Source organism: Leopardus geoffroyi, chromosome B4 (genome assembly GCF_018350155.1).
Source record: "Leopardus geoffroyi isolate Oge1 chromosome B4, O.geoffroyi_Oge1_pat1.0, whole genome shotgun sequence".
Lineage (NCBI taxonomy): Eukaryota > Metazoa > Chordata > Mammalia > Carnivora > Felidae > Leopardus > Leopardus geoffroyi.
The window spans coordinates 55,946,091-55,962,133 of NC_059341.1; the positions used below are offsets into that span (position 1 = coordinate 55,946,091).

Genomic DNA, 16,043 nt, shown 5'->3' on the forward strand with positions numbered 1-16,043 from the left:
CTTTAGTTTGTGTACTTTAAGTCTTTGTCAGCAAATACTGACCACATACAACTTATAGAAAGATGCCTTAGAAATGCCTTATGAAAATGGTAGTTTATAAATCTTAAATGTCAGCCTTTTCTTCTGTACTTTTTAAATGGAGGTATCATTGACATATAACGTTTATATTAGTTTCAGGTATACAACATAATGATTTGATACTTATATATATAGCCATCTGATCATCACAATGTCTAGTTAACATCGTCGCCATACATAGTTAGGATTTTTTTTCTTGTGATAGGAACTGCTAAGATCTACCTTAGAAGTAGTAGTAAAAGATCTTCTTTACCTTAATAGATTTTAGTTGTCATTCTGTTCTTATATTTTGAAGAGTGGATTTTAGGGAGCACAGCTTTGCCATTCAAAAAAATACCTTTTAGGGGCGCCTGGGTGGCTCAGTTGGTTGAGCATCTGACTCTTGGTTTGGGCTCAGGTCATGATCTCATAGGTTTGTGAGATCCAGCCTTGAGTCAAGCTCCGAGCTGACAGCCTGGAGCCTGCTTGAGATTCTCTCTCTTCCTCTCTCTCTCTCTGCCCCTCCTCTACATACACACACACATACACGCGCACACACACACACACACACACACACACACACGTGCTTGTGCTCTCTCTCAAAATAAATAAATAAATAAGCCTTTTTTTTTTAAGAATACCTTTTAAACAATCAGACATTGTGTCTTTGCACACGAGGGAAGTCCAGAGACCAGGCTCATTTGCCTTTGTAACTATGTTTAGCTGTTCCTGGCATATATTGCTCAATAAATCAAAGAAGGAATAAACCAATGATTCAGACATTTAAGTCAAGTCAGTTGATTCAATTCTCCATTTCACTTTTCTAGTAGACACACAAATCTTACTGAAGCTTTCATGGTATTAATGAGCCCCATTCTTGCTAAACATCAGAAAGCAGTGGTCTCTGAGTGTAACTGAGGCATGGAGAGAACCTTCTTTCTTCTCTGTAACACCTCACTTCGGAACTCCAATTACAATGAATATCAGAGGATCCCAAGATGAACACTTCTCTGAACCTCTCCTTCCTTTCCCCGCCCCTGGCCCCATCATTCTAGGCTGAGGGTCCCTGGCAGTGCTGTTTTATAATTTTTTGTTATCGTCTATCTCTCTCATCACACCGTAAGCTCCTTAAGAGCAAAGATTTTCATCTTCAGAATCTAGCCCAATGCCAAAAATACAACATAGTAATTTCTCAAGAAATGTCTGGTGAATGAATAAATGGGCAATACAAAAAGCATTTCTTATTCATATGAGGTCCTTTCAGAAATCACTGAGGCAAAGCAATTATGGAAAATGCAGGAATCCTGACCAAGGGTGAAGTAATTCCCACCATGCTGCCAGAGTTATATATTAAAAATCCATTTCTCTCCTTAAAATAACAAATGGCACCCCTTTGCCTTCAGTGTCCTTAGATCATTTACAGGCTGATCAGGATCTCACTCTCCAGCTTCATCCCCTGCCACTTTGCATATTAGAAAGTTTCACCAATTACACTCAACTAAATTTAGTCCTCTGAATGTACCAAGATTTCTCACCTACTTACTCACCCCTTCACCGTGAATATGTTGTTCTCTCAGATTGAACATGTTTTCCCTTTTTCTTCAACTGATCAAGTCCTACCTATTCTTTAAGATCTTACTAAGGAACCACTAACTCTTTTAAATCTTCACTGACCAGACTGTCTGCCTTCTCTCTCAATGAGCTTTAGTGAGCCTTACACATGGGCCCATGGCATTCTGTGTAGAGCTCTGTAATAGCATAACACACCATATTGTACTTAGTTTCCCTTCTTGGTCTCTCCAACTGGACTGTGGGTTCCCTGCAGATTTCATTCTACCTTTCATCTTTGCAATTCCTAATACCTAGCAATGTACCTGAAGTATTAACGAATGCATGTGGACCCACAGAAGATATCTCTCTGAAGCACAAAGTGGGGATTAAAAAAATGTGTGTAAATTAATAAAACAGAAATGGGTAGAGTACCTAAAATATTTAGGCAATGTGCTGGGCACTCTTCATATACTATCTCATTTAATTATCTCAATTACCATAAGTATAAGCTATTGTGCTCATTTGATAAGTGAGGATGTTGAGCTACAAAGACACTAAATAACGTGCTTGAAGTTGAACAATGTATATTCTATGGCAGTACTAGGATTTGACAGCAGGTGTATTTGATACCAACCAATTTCCTAGCTTTCCTCCACCATTTTTATAGTTCAGTGTTTTACTAATTTTTCATGTGCTTGGATAATTCATACAAGTATTTAAGGTTTTAGTTACACATGTCACTTTTTCACTTTTCAAGCTTCATTTTGGGTGTATAGATAAAGCTTGAGTACCTTGGACAGGTGCTATTAAGTTCACTGGGAATAAATTATTTTATACTGGCAATTGTGCGCTTTTCCTGTAGGAACTATGAAACTTTTGTAAACAGGGACAAGGTATGCATGCTCCATGATATGCATGACGATATGCATGTATGCATGCTCTATGATCAATATCAGTAACAATTTATTTGATCAAATGTAACTGTAGTGGACTAGCCAAGCTTACATTCCTTTCTGAGGTACATGAGAGAAAAGATACAGAGTTATTTTCTAACACAGCAAAGGATTGGTTTTACACATTTTTCTCTTAGCCAATAATATTTTTGGACATAGATATTGCATGATACATCAAATACCAGAAACCTAAACTGAAATTATTTATAAAGGATACAACATATCAACTAATGTTCTCCTCCAGGAAAGCAAAAAACACACAAATTATGTCCTTACAAATAAAGCAAAGTGGAAAAGTGAGGCAAGCATCCTGGAAAATCACTGTTACTCAAGTATTTTAATACTTTGTTTTATTTTATTATTATTTTTTAAATGTTTATTTATTTTTGATAGAGAAAGAAAGAGGGAGACAAAGGATCTGAAGCAGGCTCTGCACTGAGGATTGAGAGCCTGATGAAGGGCTCAAACTCACGAACAGTGAGATCACGACCTGAGCCAAAGTCAGATGCTTACCTGGCTGAGCCACCCAGACACTCCAAACTAAACACTTTTATTTTTATTTTTTAATGTTTATCTATTTTTCAGAGAGAGAGAGCGCGCACGAGCAGGGGAGGCGTGATGGGGAGGGAAGGGAACAGAGGATCTGAAATGGGCTTTGGGCTGACAGTAGCGAGCCCTGTGTGGGGCTCAAACTCACAAACCATGAGATCTCTACCTGTGCTGAAGCCCTATGCTCAATCGGCTGAGCCATCCAGGCACCCCCCAAACTAAACATTTTAAAAAGAAAGTGTAGAATTTTCATGTAGGAATGAATTTTACGTGGCATGGAATTTTCCTACAATAGAGAAGTATATAAGTCTCTTACAGGCATGTATAACACGAGTTTGGGAGTATGCTGTACTCCATTCTAACCCGCTGAATTTCAGAATGTATTTAAGAATGCAGCAGAGAACTTATGACTTCCACGGTCCTGAACAGGAGGTTTCAAAATCAGCTCACCAAAGTCTCCAATTATAAACAGGCTGCTCAGCTCGTTGTGGGCCAACTGGCATCAAAGACAGGTCACGGGCTCCCAGGCACAGAAGAAAATGCCAAACCCAGTCAAAACTGGGAAAAAGCTCATTGGGGTTCCCAGAACCAGCACACAGGGGGAAAAAGGCCTGGCCTCCCCTGTTGGCCGGTCATCTCTGTAGGACCCACAAATCAACCACTGAGACTCATTTTAGAGAAGCAAGTGTTTATAAGCTGATTTTATTCGGCCTATGGCTTGGGAAATCTGGAGCTGAGCCTTGAAAACAGACTGGTCTTTATCAAACTGGCAAATGCCTTTCCCTGAGACATAACGAAGAAAGAGTGCTACGCAGAAATATATAGCGAATATTATCCACTCTCAACTTTACCGGGATTTACTACTGCAGGATTGTATACTACAAAGTGGGAAGGAACTCCTAGGTTTTTTGATGGTTTTTTTTTTTTTTTTCAAATACACTCTTAAAGTCCTTTTGATGCTTGGTAACCTCCTGACTTCATAGAAGTTATGTTATAAGTTACCAACTAACTGTTTTCTATCCCCACTTGTGGTACAAAGTCAAATTCCAATTAAAAATGAAACCATGAGAGGGACAGCGATTAAATGGAGAAAATGAAAATAAGGACCAAAATAGCAGACTTTGGCCATTTATCAATTTTATTGTTTGAAGTAGCTTCCCTTCCAGAGCACTGCCTAATTTGGAAGTGGTGCTACAAAAATCAGTCAGTGTTCGGTACAACTGTTTCAGAGTCAGAACAGAAAGAAAAGAAAATGAGGCAGATGAGGCCAGAGGGAGTGATCTTTAAACTCTAACAGTTCCAGAATTGGTTACTAATGACACATCTTACAGAAGAGGATTATACTACTGTAACCAATCAGAACTTGAGTTTATAATAAGATAATGCATATGCATTTGAATGTTCTTTGGTATTAAGCCATTGTTAAACCAATATAAACTATTGCCTAAAACTGAAGATTCTGATATTTTAAGTATCAGATAGCCATTGGGAAAATTATCTCATTTAAAAGACCTTACAAGAAATGTTCAACATTTATATCAATGACAACACCAGGCGTCATATATTTAAGGCCTCCATTTTTCAATTTTTCTCAGTATTGCAATATCTTGACGTTTCTTTCAAAAGCCAGACATGATATGACTGTTTATGAAACATACTGAGGTTTATAAGATCTTATACAATAAGCAAAATACTACTTTAAGACTTTCTTGCTTGTAATGCAGCATAAGATGCAGTAGATTGTGGCACAAACAGCATTATATGATATAGTTTGATAGCATACTTATTTATACAATAAAAGAAAAATTCTGGGAAATGGTCATTATCTTATCACATTTATTTTCATTGTTGTGCATTGTGGGGAACTGTAAATCTGAGACAAACTATACACTGGTTAAAAACACTGGAGAGCACATTTAAAATGAGAAAAATGTGGAGTGGTTTTGCAGAGTCTTTCCATTTGCAGAAGCCATGAGCCTTACTTAAATTTTTTTCCAGATTAAATTAAAGTTAAAACAGTAACTATGGATTGATGGGAACACTGTCCATCACTGTTAGTGCAAATATAAACTGACACAGCTTCACTGAGAAATATTATGGCCATTTTCATTAAAAAATCTTAAAAATGTGTACACCTTTTGACCTATCACTCTGTAAATGGAAAACAACATAGCAATATTCATTAAGGACCTTAAAAATATTCTTACTGTTTATACAATTGAACACCCCCCCCAAAAAAAAAACTCCAAATAATCTAATGAAAAAAATGGGCAGAAGACATGAATAGACAGTTCACCAAAGAAGACCTACAGATGGCCAATAGACACATGAAAAGATGCTCAACACCATTCATCATCAGGGAAATGCAAATCAAAATCACAATTATATTATTATCTCAAACTGTCAGAATGCCTGAAATCAAAAACACAATAAACAATAAGCGCTGGCGAGGATGTGGAGAAAAAGGAATCCTCTTCACTACTGGTGAGGATGCAAACTGGTGTAGCCACTGTGGAAGACAGTATGGAGGTTCCTCAAAAATTTTAAAATAGAACTACCCTACAAATCCAGTAATCCCACTACTGGGTATTTTCCCAAAGAATACAAAAACATTAATTCAAAAGGATATATGCACTCCTATGTTTACTGATGCATTGTTTACAATAGATAAATAATGGAAGTATCCATCGATAGATGAATGGTTAAAGAAGATAGATAGATAGATAGATAGATAGATAGATATAAAGAGATATATACATACATATGCACACATGCACAATGGAACATTATTCAGCCACAGAAAAGAATGAAATCTTGCCATTTGCAGCAATGTGGATGGAGCTAGAAAGTATTATGCTAAGCAAAATAAGTCAGTAAGAGAAAGACAAATACCATATAACTTCACTCATACATGGAATTTAAGAAACAAAACAAATGAACAAAGAAAAAAGAGACAAACTAAGAAACAGATTCTTAACTATATGGAACAAACTGATGGTGGGGAGGAGGAGGGGTGAAACAGGTGAAGGGAGTTAAGAGTACACTTATCTTGATGGGCATTGAGTAATATATGGAATTACTGAATCACTATATTATATGCCTAAAACTAATATAACACCATATGTTGACTATACCGGAATTAAAATAAAAACCTTAATAAAAATTTTAAAATTATGCATACTGTTTAAACTAGTATCCCCACTTCTAGAAATCTGTCTTAAGAAAATAATCAGAGAAAAGTTTAAAGACAAAAACAGACATTTATCTCAGTGTTAGTTATATTATATGTTAGGTATAAAGTAGAAACATTCCAAATGCCCAATAAGGAAGCAATTGTTAAATAAGAGTACAGGACTTCAAAACAATAGACTATCGCAGAGCCAATAAACATCATGATCTTAATGAAGAGAAAAAAATAAAACCAGTAAGTGAAATAAGGAATCAAAAGCTACATAAATTCAAAATTTTTACTTTAAAATCATAATTCTTTTCATCTAAAAATAGTTGTAAAAGACTGAAAAGTAGCATATTAAAATTTTAACAATGGGCAGTGATTTGAATGTTGTTCTTTATACTTTTTCAAATTTACTACCATTAGCATATATTATTTCCATAATCAGGCAAAGAACTCCAGACATTCCAGTGCATACCTTATGATGGCTTTGACTGCAAATCTGACCACTGTAGAGAGCAGGAACAGTGGGGTGACCAGGATATGAAAGAGAGACAGTGAAGCAAAGGCCTCTGCAGGTTTTAGATTGTTCCCGCTAGCATACGCGTGGGTAACAAACGTCTGTGCAAAGAAAGAAGTTCTTTAGAGAAAGTTGAAGAAAGTTTCACAAATGCTTACATTCAATTTTAGAAACCTAACATATTCTGCTACCCCAATATGTCCATTGCAAATATGAAAACAATTGCTTCATCCAAATTACTCCTGAGGAAAAATAATACTTGTTATTGGTAGAGTACATAATGGTTTACATGCCATCTTAGCAAAAAACTTGTGAGAAAGGCAGAATAGATTCTATTTGTAGATTAGGAAACTGACTTCTGTCAAATTACTGAGTAGGGGGAGTAACTGTGAAGTGAACCTAGGGTTCTTAACAACCAGTCAGGTTCTTTCCAAGCAATACTAAATTTTCTAAGAGCAAACTAAGATATTCCATTGCTTTAGGGTCCCTATTGTGTATCTTTACTAAAATTGCCAACATTAGTGTTTGATGCAGATGTATTTACATTTCTAAATAAAATACGAGTTCCCAGGTTTGTCCTTTTAGTCTGAAATATAATGTAATCTTCTGGTTGTTGATCTAGCATGATTCTGATGTAAGAATGTCTGGGAACCAGGTTGTGGAGATTAGAACAGTTTAGGTCTCAACTACTGTTAATTTTGCTCCCCAGGGCACATTTGGCAATGTCTAGGGAGTGTTAATGGTCTCTAACTGGTAGAAGCCAGGGATGCTGCTACCCATCCTCAGGCAGAGGAAAGGCCCTAACAACAAAGACTTATCTGGGCCAAAAAGTTCATAGTGTCACAGTTGAGAAACCCTGGATTAGAACTATTACGATGGGGACTGTAAAGAGAAGACTGGCAGAGGTGAAGTAATATATATTACCACCCACACATTTCTGCTCATGAATCATTTCTAAACACTGACTCTGTTCCATGTTCAAAAGCAAGAGAAAGTTTCTTACAGCAAGAACAGCTGCTATGGGGATTGCTGCGTTCATGAAGACTGTGGAGAGAAATCGAATATATTAGGTTCGTTCAACTGTGAAACATTTTCAGTAACTTTAATGCATCATCTATTATTACTTTAACTTCCCTTGAAGACAGAGAGGACCAAGTGCCTTTTGTCTGGAGTCCACAAACGTTTCCCAGTTGGTATTTCCTTGTTTGCAGGTGTATGAGCTCCCCCCACATGAGTCTTAATCAGAAAATATTTTCTATTACTGAAAAGATGTTTTTAATAAAATGTTTTAAGCCGCAAAATTCAGATAAAATGCTCCTTTAGTGGTGCAAATTATTAGACTTTAACAAATGTGCATTCTTGAAGTATTCTCTGTCCGTATTTCACGTGGTCCACTAAATTAACTTAAATGTATGAAAATTAAGCTATTACACTGATAAAAAAAAGAATTTGACATCACTTCACATTCTGCCTCCAAAAGTGGTATTTATTTTCACGTATAGACCTTTTGCTTAACAAAACAACTCCATATCCTGAACCCTCCGCTAGTTTAAATGTCTCTCCAGAAACATATTGCACTAATACTTGATACACAGGATATGCATAACTGAAACAAAACTCATAATTTAGGCTAACATACTAGTATTTGGAGGTCACAGTAAAATTACAAAGTCAAATTGATAATTTGTAGTTATATTTTTTATAAACCATAGAAGCTTAGGGGCTGGGGGCTAAAAGATTAAGTGAATTACTAACAGAGTGAGAGCTAGAACCTAGTTTTCTTGACATGCAGGACAGAATCTACCCACAAATAAATCATCATCAGTCCTCATGATCCACTCTCATGAACTACCCTGACCGCTGAACACAGAATCAGATTGTGATTTTGCAGGTCCAGATGTGGCTTGGTTATCAAATCCAAATTCTTGTATAATACTGGGAATCTAAACACTGCTCTGAGTTTTATAACAGCACAGATGACGAGCCACATTTCTGCCTCCATCTTGTTTCTCAGGCTACTGTCACCCTGTTCTCTAAGTGTATTTCTTTCTTTTCCCCTCATCATTGTTTATAATTCATTTTACAGTCCGCATCTTTGAATAAGTAATCCCCCCCTTAATGAGGAAGAGCAAGAACAACTGCTATTTGATTGAAAAAAACATTTATACAGCAATCTGCACCGGGTACATGTAGCAGGTACCCTTCCTATGCCATTACAAAGATGAGAATGAGAAGCTCCAGGTCACACAGTAGGGATTCAAACCAATGAAGACTGCTTGCCACCACCTTGCTCTGCTGCTGACAAGTCACCATCATTGAGGTATGATAAAAGAGTGCTTTACATAGTTCTCATATTTAATGATTACAACTACCACACACAATAATAAGAAAGCAGCTTAGGTGCTTAGGGTGTTACTTAGGTGAGTAACATGCAAGATTCCAAACTAGGAGGTGATAGAGCTTGGATTTAAACTCAGATCTGTTAAAGAGAAAAAAATTTAATACTGTCTTTTCGTCTTTTACCAATGGATTAAATCCATAAATAGCACATGACCATTTGGCAATGGAGACTGGGAAATTAATAGAATTTCTCTTCCCTTCAGATATTATCTCGACTGGCAAGAACACTGATTCACAAAAGCTGGATCTTCTGTTCTACTAGTGAGTGTCCTGTTTAACTGCTTTTCAATATTTTCAGATACCACTGATTGAGCACTTTTATGTTTCAGGTACTGTTCTAAACACTTTATCCACATTATCTTATTTAATTCCCCAAGATCCTCTTAATACTTCCCAGCTTCTTGATGAGAAAACTGAGATTTTACCAAAGACTGACCAAGGCTGTAGAGCTGCCAAGTTGCTGAGGCAGTCCTTCATTTCAGGTCAGTTTGCCCTGTAAGACCCAACAGTAACCACTTTGTTAGACAGTTGACTTCCTTCTTTCATTATTTTTGTCTTCTTACGATGCTCTACAAATACTATTTATAAAATGTTTTTAACAGTTACTGAACAGTGTCACATTCACTGCCTCATTTGATTCTCACAATATACCTCTGATAAAGATTTATTATTATTACACCATTTAAAAAATTTTTTTAATGTTTATTTTTAAGAAAGAGAGAGAGACAGACAGAGTGCGAGTGGGGGTAGGGCAGAGACACAGGGAAACACAGAATCTAAAGCAGGCTCTGAACTGTCAGCACAGAGCCCAATGTGGGGCTCGAACCCACTAATCAGTGAGATCATGACCTGAGCTGAAGTCGGACACTTAACAAACTGAGACACCCAGGCGCTCCTACACCAATTTTTAGATGAGGAAACTGAGGGATGGAGGTTGGTGAGCACCAGACCATTTGCCAGGTGCTTGGTATGAGGTAATGAGTATGAAGCACCTGACCTCGTGCCTGGAATAGAATCAACAACTCAGTCAACATGTACAACATTCATTATTTTAATCTTTACTACAGTCCTACATGGTAGGTATTATTATCATCTCACTGTCCAGATGAAAAATATTGAGGCTTGGAAGACATAACTAACTTGGTCAAAGTCATACTGCTATGAAACGGCAGAGTTGAGATATATAGCCAGTTCTATGCATCAACCATAGTTCAAGCTCCTAATCACCAAGAATACTGTATTTAACCATATTATAAAACTTGGGGGTGCCTGCGTAGCTCAGTTGGTTAAGCACCTGTCTCTTGGTTTCAGCTCAGGTCATGATCTCACAGTTTGTGAGTTTGAGCCCCATGTCAGGCTCTGGTTAACAGCATGGAATCTGCTTGGAATATTCTCTCTCTCTGCCCCCTCCCACTTGTGCTCTCTCTGTCTCTCTCAAAATAAATAAACTTAAAAAAAACTTAAAAATGGTTCAACTGGAATTTTACACCATTGACTCAAGAATTCCTGCTGCCTATAATATACACATGCTTCTGCATTTTTACTTTCATGATCTGTTGTTTTTCTTCCCTGTGATGGCCTCTTCCGTCCTCTCCTTTTGTATCTGACATTCAAAAAACAACCCAAATCTCATGTCTGGAGACAGGCAAACTGGATTAACAACCCAACTCTGCCATTTAGTAGGTACATGATGTAAGAGAATTTCAGGTTACTTAAACTCTCTCCACTTCCATCTTTTAATATATAAAACAGAGTTAACAGTGGAATCTAAATTATTGGAATATTGGGAGGTTTAAATGGGATGATATGTATAAAGCCACTTATGCCAATAATTGGCTGGCTATCTCAATGTATTTTTATTATTGTCATTATTTTTGGCTGCAGCCATCCTTCTCATGAGTATTTCAGTCTATTGCAAAAAGGAATGTATTGTCAGGGTCAGCAGCTTTGAGTACTATTATATAAACAAGTGGATATCAATCATTTCATCTTCTAGTATTTTGACACCATATTAGCAGTGGTGCAGAGCTGGAAGATAAATCTCCTTCCCATTTCATTTCTAATGCATCAGGCATTAGGGATAGAATAAATGAGCTATATAAACCAAATATTTTCTTTAAATTTATTTCACAAAAGAAGTATTTGTAATGTCTAAGAACTAAGTTAGTTTAGAATTTGAGAGGAAACAATGTATAAATCTCCAAAACTTTAATTTGTTCAAGGTCTTGGGAACAATAGAGATAAGCAAAACTGACACATAAACCAAATCAAATGTTGGTGGTAGTAGTTCAGCTAAATTTGTAAGAAATGTACTAACATAAACGTAATTATTCTTGAGAGTACTCAGTGTCACTCTGGGGGAAAAAAAAACAATTTTTTAAATGATTGCTTTATAAAAATTAGAGTTGAAGATAAAAATGCTCCATGTTTAAAAGTTCTTGAAAATGTATTGGAAAAGAGGGTTTTATGTGAATGTAATTTGGCTTCTTTTACTTGGAAGCACTGATATTTTTTTTCGTCGATTTTCAAAAATAGCATTTTAAGTATAATTTTCAAGAAAATATAATATCATAAGCTTCCAGGGATATAGGTAAGACAACTGCAGATAATTTTTGAGGATCTTTGGGGATAAGAAGGTCAATAATAATACAGTCAAATCAACTTAAATAAATAAATTTTTACTGGAAACCTATTCATCCCAACTGTAAATGGTGATGATTTCAATAACAGGTACTGTACTCATCCCATCCCATTTTACAGATGAAAAAAAAACAAGAATTTCAGATGTAAAGTAATATGACAAAAACACACATCTTATAACGAATCAAATTTAGTTCTACCTGACTCTAAGCCTATGCTAACTCTGTTCTTTAAATTTAAATAGACTCATGTGGCTAGTGGCCTACTGAACAGCACACATGTGGAAAATAAATGGGCTTCCTTTGATGAGTAGAATGTCTTAGTGATCACCACCTAAGTTGAATAGACCACATGATTTTTGGTGGTCCTTCTCGCCATGGTAACTTACTGGAGAGTGACGTATAAAGTGCAAAGGTTTTGAGACTGGATAGTTCTTTCATTCTTGTTTCTTCTACACTTTTACAAAAGATGTGCTCCCAGGCATACAACTTTAGAAGTTTGATGCCTTTCAATATTTCGTTTGTTTTCTTCAGTCTTTCAGTAGAATAATCCTATAAAACAAAGAAATAGAAGACAATACACGCTGCATCCAAGTGACTCAAACAGGCAGGACCATATATATAACAGACAGGGATGGACCAGATCTTGATTTTTGCCTGCCTCTGCCACTGATTATGGCTTTGAGATCCCCGGGAGAATCCTCTGTGCTTCCACCTCCAGGTGTAAAATGAAGAGTTGAATGAAATGGCTTCCAATTTCTTTCCACCTAAAACCTCTCACGCTCCTGTTACTTTGAGTTAAATAAAAGCAGTTTCTTAAGTCTCACGTGATTTCCTTGAATAATGTCTGCAGATAGTAATTATAAACATTTATGGAAATGATACAGAGACTTCCAATGCTTCCTTCTAACATCAAACTTGTTTTATTTTCTTTTCAGCACTATCACTCATACTTAGAAGAAGAGAAAACAATGAATGTAAGAAAAGTTAGTTTGCTTCTTATTTGGGAATGTCAGGGTTGTGTATGCTCACACTGTGTGTGTTCACATTGTGTCTTCATAATACACTTTGTGAAACCAAGGGTATTCCCTTTAACTTTGAGAGATTTCCACATACTTCTTCATAAGCTCTTGTTTAAGGCCAAAATTAGATTTACTGATTACTAACAGTTTGGGTTAAGTGTAAAGAGATTTTTAGCAGTTACAAGAGCCACAATTTACTCAACCATTGCAATTTCCACCACCACCAAATACTAGAATTTCTAGTAAGGTACATTATGATCTATGAACTATCAAAAGGAGCAGTGCAAGTGGCCGAAAGGCAGATAGGAGGGAGCAAAAGTAGCAAATGGCTTGGTTTTTATTCACCTTCTGGTCTCTACAGAGTCTTAGATGCCTATCACATGATTGTTACATGAGTAAATGAGTACAGTATGACCAGCTAAATGAAAGACGGATGTTTGAGGAGAGTCCTGTCTTCACTTTGTGCTCCTCTTCCTCACCTCTCTGTATTCATGTCCTAAAGTAAAGACGGGTAGATGGCTCAGACAGAAATAATGAGTAACGTCACCAGAAGCAGCAGAAAAACGGTGATGAAAACCACCTGCATGACATGCAACTTGCTTGTCACAGTAGAAACCAACTTGGGCAACAATTCCATCAGTGGCAGCATCCCTATATTTTATGCCTGATTTACAGGCAGCCTTGCTCATATTTAATCAAACTTTACTTCTGAACATGCTGTCAACAATTTTATTATTTACAAATATTTCTTTAAAAGAAGCCAATTCTTGCTCAAATGAAATGATTTCATGGAAAACTGAAGCCAGAAGGGGTCAATAATTGGGCTTTTTCTTGCTTGCCAAGTTGACCATGAGCATACTCGGCCAGAGCAGCTGCCTGAAATACTTTAGTGTAACTCTGTAGATCATCACGTGGTTTGCTTCAATTCTAGGGATATTTCATTTCAGAAGCAATAAACCTGATGCTTTATTTATTCTTTGATCCAATTCTCCCATGTCAATAACTAACATGCAGGGGGTTCAAAATGGATGTAGATACATTCTCTAGACCAATGATCTAGAAGAAGTTCAAAGCCTCATCACCTCATGGCACTTAAAACAATCAGGAATTGTGATTCTGGCATTTTGAGTTTAAGATCATCAAGTCATACATTTCAAATCCACTTTTAAAAAGTGCACTTGCGGGGCACCGGGGTGGCTCAGCTGGGTAAGTGTCTGACTTTGGCTCAGTTCATGATCTCATGGTTCGTGGGTTTGAGCCCTGCCCCTGACTTTGCACTGACAGTACGGAGCTCGCTTCAGATTCTGTCTCCCTGTCTCTCTATTCCCCTCCCCCATTCGTGCTCTCCCTCTCTCTCTCTCTCTCTCAAATAAATATAAACATTTAAAAGAAAAGTGTTTTAAACATAAATACTTAAAAATGTAATACACATTTGCTGCCTAAGAACTGAAATGAATAATAATTTCCAAATTATTCTGAGTGGCATGTATTAATTTCCTATTATTTTGAAAATGAGACAGCTTACTAGATTTTCCTAGTAAAGTTTCCAAAAGATGTTAACTTACAAGAGTGCTCTTCTGAGCCTCTGCCAATTTTGTTGCGATGAAGTACTGAATGGGTGCTAGAAGCACAATGACAGCTGCCCCAACCAATGCGCTTGATCCAAGTAAATTATAGAGCAGAATCACTCCCATTATGATCTAGAAAGGAAAACATATGGAAAAGGGAAAATGAACAGGGGCATGGCCACTGCAGCATGAAAGGCAATACATTTTGGTGAAAGCATAGGATATCTTAATTCTTTAAAATTTTTTTTTTCAACGTTTATTTATTTTTGGGACAGAGAGAGACAGAGCATGAACGGGGAGGGGCAGAGAGAGAGGGAGACACAGAATCGGAAACAGGCTCCAGGCTCTGAGCCATCAGCCCAGAGCCCGACGCGGGGCTCGAACCCACGGACCGCGAGATCGCGACCTGGCTGAAGTCGGACGCTTAACCGACTGCGCCACCCAGGCGCCCCAGGATATCTTAATTCTTAACTAATTAACTAATACATTTAAGTGGAAGTCAATTCAACTATGAACAGCTAGGTTTTACTATGATTTATTTGGGGAAAGCTAAGGAGTCAGAATTTGTTGTTAGGATGATGTTCTGTGCAATGGGTGTCAAACCAATTTGCTGCATGAAGCTACAGACTGGTCCTGTGATGCTTCCGACCTTTGAAGGCAGTCTTCATATTTTTAAAAGGACGTGAAATGTTCCTTGAAAATGTTACCACCCACCATAACTTTGATATTCCACATTTTCATGGAATTGTACCAACTTTTTCAGGTGAGAAGGATGGAGCGCAGGAGGTGACATCATAATGTGAGTACTGGATGGTTGTTTGCAGACTAAAGGAATAATCTGAACTCCTCACATCCTCAATGATCCCAGAAGTCACTTGATGACATGAAACCTAGGCTCAACTAAAACTGTGGAGAAGCTAAAGGTGGCACCCCATCATACCTCACTTCCCTTTTAAAATTTATTTCCCTTGGGCACCTGGGTGGCTCAGTTGCATAAGTGACAGACTCTTGGTTTCAGCTAAGGTCACGATCTCAGGGTTTCGTGGGTTTGAGCCCCACATTGGGCTCTGAGTTGGCAGTGCAGAGTCTGCTTGGGATTCTCTCTCTCCTTCTCTCCCTGCCCCTCCCCTGCATGCACTGTCTCTGTCTCTCTCAAAATAAATAAGTAAACTTTAAAAAAATTAAAAAAAAATATTTCCGAAAAGCCAGGGCTGACCCACGTAAGCCAACCCTCTCAGGTTTGTTACTTTCTTCTTCTTCTTCCTTTAAAATTTAGGATTTGACCCTTCAATCTTCTCTCTTTGCTTTTCCCCCACAATAGCTCAGATTATCATGGCTAAAAATGTCAACTAATGAACTATATTCATGCAGTTAAAGCATTTAACTTTTGAGTGTATGCCAATGGTAACAGCTTAATAGTGGCCATTTGGAGGCAAGCGCACATATTTACTGCCTAACCAATTAGGCTTTTTATGAATTCCAATCAAAATGAAAGTTTCCTTAACGTCACTCATGATGCAATCATTCAGAGGCAGCCCTTAAATTGTACCACATAGGAGGCTACTTACTTGACTTGTATATAAGTACATTTTGATAAAATGAGACCGAGCAA

At 37.3% G+C, this 16,043-nt stretch overlaps 1 protein-coding gene across 8 annotated transcripts in view; it reads right to left on the bottom strand.

The window, feature by feature from the left end:
• The window catches only part of ABCC9 (ATP binding cassette subfamily C member 9), a 131,325-nt gene that overhangs the window by 83,343 nt on the left and 31,939 nt on the right, over nucleotides 1–16,043 (bottom strand). For all 8 annotated transcript variants that reach the window (XM_045466916.1, XM_045466913.1, XM_045466918.1 and 5 more), the window contains 4 exons: nucleotides 14,429–14,563; nucleotides 12,231–12,393; nucleotides 7,806–7,846; nucleotides 6,761–6,903 (listed from right to left, as the gene is read on the bottom strand). In XM_045466916.1, the coding sequence (XP_045322872.1) occupies nucleotides 6,761–6,903; nucleotides 7,806–7,846; nucleotides 12,231–12,393; nucleotides 14,429–14,563 (482 nt within the window). The remainder of the gene's footprint in view (nucleotides 1–6,760; nucleotides 6,904–7,805; nucleotides 7,847–12,230; nucleotides 12,394–14,428; nucleotides 14,564–16,043) is intronic.